At 55.6% G+C, this 4,801-nt stretch overlaps 1 protein-coding gene across 1 annotated transcript; it reads right to left on the bottom strand.

The window, feature by feature from the left end:
- Positions 1-564: 564 nt before the first annotated feature.
- Positions 565-4,512, bottom strand: LOC113960989 (histone-lysine N-methyltransferase 2B-like; the record flags this gene model as incomplete). Its single annotated transcript, XM_027670954.1, has 5 exons — positions 565-1,303; positions 1,424-1,503; positions 1,604-2,100; positions 3,295-3,424; positions 4,418-4,512. Coding segments are annotated over 3 exons (501 nt in total), but the record flags the coding sequence as incomplete, so codon positions are not given.
- Between the last annotated feature and the right edge of the window lie 289 nt (positions 4,513-4,801).

Raw genomic sequence — 4,801 nt, 5'->3', positions numbered from 1 at the left:
GCGCATCGCCAACGCTTCTCTATGGGCGCCGCGGGGCATCATGGGAGCTGTAGGCGGGGTATAATGGCGGTCTAGGGTCAATGAGGGCCCTGAGGTCCTGGAAGGGTCAAAGAGGCCCTGGGGGAGTAACTGGGGTCCTGGAAGGGTAGAAAAGGTTCTTGAGGGGGTCAAAGAGGCCCTGAGGGGGTGAATGGGGTCCTGGAAGGGTAAAAAAGATTCCTGAGGGAGTAAGTGGGGTCCTCAGGGGTGCTTGGGGTCCTGGCAGGGTAAACGAGGCCCTGAAAGGGTAAATGGGGCCCTGAGGGGGCAATTGGGGTCCTGGAAGGGTAAAAGAGGCTCCTGAGGGGGGCGAAAGAGGCCCAGAAAGGGTCAATGAGGCCCTGGGGGAGTCACTGAGGTCCTGGAAGGGCAAATGAGGCCCTGGGGGAGTAAATGAGGCACGATGGGAGTTGTAGTCCCAGAAACCGCCAGAATGGAATTTTTTGGGGGGGGGGTTTTGGGGAAATTTGGGGGGGATTTTGGGGGTCCCCGACCAACCCCACCCCTCAAGCAGAGAGTCTCAAGGACCAATCAGAGTCTTTATTGTGGGCGGGGCTGGCGCCGCCTTTAAATTAACATACAAAACCCGAAACCCCACCCCCCAAAAAAATACACCCCAAAAAATAACAAACCGCCCCCAAAAAGTGCCGCGCGGGGAGGGGCTGGACCCACCGGGGGAGGGGGGGAGGGGCTGGGGGGGGGGGGGGGGGGGGCCGCGGGGGGGGGGGGGGGGGGGGCCAAGGGTGGCGGTCGGGGGGGGGGGCCTGGGGGGGGGCTTTGGGAGAAACTCAACTTCTGGTTGACCTTCAAACCTCTTGGTTGACCTCCACAAGTCTTGGTTGACCTTCATGATTCTTGGTTGACCTTCATAACTCCTGGTCGACCTCCAGGACTCTTGGTTGACCCCCAAGACTCTTGGTTGACCTTCATGATTCTTGGTTGACTTCCACCACTTTTGGTTGACCTCCAAAACTCTTGGTTGACTTCCATGATTCTTGGTTGACCTTCACAGCTCCTGGTTGACCCCCAAGACTCTTGGTTGACCCCCAAGACTCCTGGTTGACCTCCATGACTCTTGGTTGACCTTCGTAACTCTTGGTTGACCTTCATGATTCTTGGTTGACCTTCACCACTCTTGGTTGACTTCCAAGACTCTTGGTTGACTTCCATGATTCTTGATTGACCTTTGTAACTCTTGGTTGACCTCCATGACTCTTGGTTGACCTCCACCACTCTTGGTTGACCTCCACCACTCTTGGTTGACCTCCAAGACTCTTGGTTGACTTCCACGCCTCCCAGTTGACCCCCAAGACTCTTGGTTGACCCCCAAGACTTCTGCTTGACCTCCACAACTCTTCACTGATTTCCACCACTCTTGATTGACCTCCACGACTCTTGGTTGACTTCTACAACTCTTGGTTGACCTCCACAACTTCTGGTTGACCTCCATGACTCTTGGTTGACCTCCATGACTCCAGATCAACCCCCAAGACTCCTGGTTGACCCCCAAGACTCTTGGTTGACCCCCACGTCTCCCGGTCGACCCCCCAGACTCCTGGTTGACTTCCATGATTCTTGGTTGACCTTCAAAACTCTTGGTTGACCTCCAAGACTCTTGGTTGACCCCCACGCCTCCTGGTTGACCCCCACGCCTCCCGGTTGACCGGACGCCCTCCACAACCTCCTCCATCACCCCCTCCACCACCCTCCACCTCCAAAACCCTTTCATCCCCCCATAACTTCTCTCCAACCCCCTTTTTTTGTCCCCCCCGACCCCCCCCGAGGTCAGTTGAGGAAGCGGCGGCAGCGGCGGGCGCCGCAGTTGCAGGGCAGCTTGGCGGCGGGTTCCTCGATGGGGAACTTGTAGTCGTAGGTGAGCTCCTCGCCGCGCAGGATGCGGCGCAGGGCGAAGATGACGATGCGTTTGTGGCCCTCGACGTGGATGACCCGCGAGTAGCAGTTGGGCTCGCACGAGTGGTTGATGAAGCGCGCGGCGCTGCCGTGCATCGTCGCGTCCACCACCTCGGCCTCGTCGATGCGGAACATGTAGCACCCGATGCCCTGGAAAAAGAGTCATTTTTGGCTCGATTTTGGGGATTTTTGGGGGATTTTTGGGTGAATTTTGGGTGATTTTTGAGTAATTTTTGGCTCAATTTTGACTCAAAAATTGAGCAAAAATGGAGGCGAAATCGAGTCAAAATTGAGGAAAAATGGAGTCAAAACCCGGCCCTAAATTGAGCCAAAACCCGGCCCAAAACTGAGCGAAAAATCACACAAAATTGAGCAAAAAATGAGTCAAAATTGAGTCAAAATTGAGTCAAAATCTGGCCCAAAATGGAGCCAAAATGGAGCCAAAACCTGGCCCAAAATGGAATCAAAAATAAGCAAAAAATGAGTCAAAATCGAGCCAAAAATGAGTCAAAATTGAGTCAAAACCTGGCCCAAAATTGACCCAAAACTGAGTCAAAATTGAGCCAAAATCGAGACAAAATTGAGCAAAAATGGAGCCAAAACCCGGCCCTAAATTGAGTCAATACCCAGCTCAAAACTGAGTCAAAACCTGTCCCAAAATTGAGCCAAAAATGAGTCAAAATTGAAGAAAAATGAAGCCGAAAAATGGAGCCAAAACCTGGCCCAAAATTGAGCGAAAACCCGACCCAAAATTGAGCCAAAATTGAGTCAAAATTGAGCCAAAATGAGTCAAAATTGAGCCAAAACCTGGCCCAAAATTGAGTCAAAACCTGGCCCAAAACTGACTCATTTTTGGCTCCGTTTTGACTCATTTTTGCTCAATTTTGACTCGATTTTGGGCCAGGTTTTCACTCAATTTTGAGCCAGGTTTTGACTCAGTTTTGACTCAATTTTGGCTCAATTTTGGGCCAGGTTTTGATTCCATTTTTGGCTCAATTTTGACTTAATTTTGGGCCAGGATTTGGTTTAATTTTGGGCCAGGTTTTGTCCCCATTTTGGGCCAGGTTTTGACTCAATTTTGGGCCAGGTTTTGCCCCAATTTTGATTCATTTTTGCTCAATTTTGACTCAATTTTGGGTCGGGTTTTGTTTCCATTTTGGGTCATGTTTTGACTCAATTTTGGGCCACGTTTTGGCTCAATTTTGATTCATTTTTGCTCAATTTTGGGCCAGGTTTTCTGCCCATTTTGGGCCGGGTTTTGACTAAATTTTGGGCCAGGTTTTGGCTCAATTTTGGTTCAATTTTTGGGGTCCCTCTCCCCAAATTTTGGGGTCCCTTTCCCACCTTGCTGTCGTAGAACTTCTCCCTCTTGTCGGTGAGGACGGAGCGCACGACGATCCCGGAATATTCGATCACCATCTCGCCGGCCTCGATGTTCCGCTTGCAGAACAGGCCCCGCCCGTGGATGGCCGACCTGGGGGGGGACAGGTGTGCCCAGGTGCCCCCAGGTGTGTCCAGGTGTGCCCCAAACATTCCCAGGTGCCCCCAGGTGCGTCCCAGGTGTGTCCCAGGTGTGTCCCAGGTGTCCCCAGGTGTGTCCCAGGTGTGTCCCAGGTGTCCCCAGGTGTGTCCCAGGTGTCCCCAGGTGTATCCAGGTGCCCCCCAGGTGTGCCCAGGTGCCCCCCAGGTGTGCCCCAATGCCCCCCAGGTGTGCCCAGGTGTGCCCAGGTGCGCCAGGTGCCCCCCAGGTGTGTCCAGGTGTATCCCAGGTGTCCCTCAGGTGTGCCCCAAACATTCCCAGGTGCCCCCCAGGTGCCCCCCAGGTGTGTCCCAGTTGTCCCCCAGGTGTGCCAGGTGTGTCCCAGGTGTGTCCCAGGTGCGCCCAGGTGCCCCCAGGTGTGCCCAGGTGTGTCCCAGGTGTGTCCCAACCACCCCCAGGTGCCCCCAGGTGTGTCCCAGGTGTGCCCAGGTGTGTTCCAGGTGTGTCCCAGGTGTGCCCAGGTGTCCCCAGGTGTGTCCCAACTGTCCCCAGGTGTGTCCCAGGTGTGTCCAGGTGTATCCCAGGTGTGCCCAGGTGTGCCCCAAAAATTCCCAGGTGCCCCCAGGTGTATCCCAGTTGTGCCTAGGTGTGTCCAGGTGTGCCCCAGGTGTGCCCAGGTGTGTCCAGGTGTATCCCAGGTGTGCCCAGGTGTACCCAGGTGCCCCCCAGGTGTCCCCAAGTGCCCCCAGGTGTGCCCAGGTGCCCCCAAATGCCCCCCAAAGGCCTTCCAGGTGCCCCCAGGTGCCCCCAGGTGCCCCCAGGTGTATCCCAGGTGTGTCCCAGGTGTGTCTCAGATATATCCCACATGTCCTAGATGTGCCCAGCTGCCCCCCAGGTGTGCCCAGGTGCCCCCCAGGTGTATCCAGGTGCCCCCAGGTGTGCCCAGGTGCCCCCAGGTGCCCCCCCAGGTGCCCCCCAGGTTCTCACCGATAGACGCCGACGGCCTCCTTGGCCGTTCTCTTGAGGTGCCGGAATCTCATGGCCATGGGCAGCTCCAGGCTGGTGGCGCGGCTGGGGGGGCGTCAGGGGGTCCCCCCGAATTTGGGGGAACCCCCCGAAACCCCCCCAAAATCCCCCAAATTCCCCCCAAAATGAGGAACCCCAAAAACTCCCCGAAACCCCTCAAAATCCACCCCAAACCCCCCCAAAATCCATCCCAAAATTTACCCCATGGGGACACCAAATTCCCCCCCTGGGGAGGTGTCAGGGGGTCCCCCGAAATTTTGGGGATCACCCCAAAACCCCTCAAAAAACCCCAAATCCTCCTGAAAATTGGGAAGCCCAAAACCCCCCCCAAAATCCCCCCAAAAT

This window comes from Neopelma chrysocephalum, unplaced genomic scaffold, assembly GCF_003984885.1.
Source record: "Neopelma chrysocephalum unplaced genomic scaffold, ASM398488v2 Primary Assembly neopelma1_97005, whole genome shotgun sequence".
Classification (NCBI taxonomy): Eukaryota; Metazoa; Chordata; class Aves; order Passeriformes; family Pipridae; genus Neopelma; species Neopelma chrysocephalum.
The sequence above is the reverse complement of the archived record's forward strand: the minus strand, read 5'-3'. Positions and strand labels throughout refer to the sequence as shown.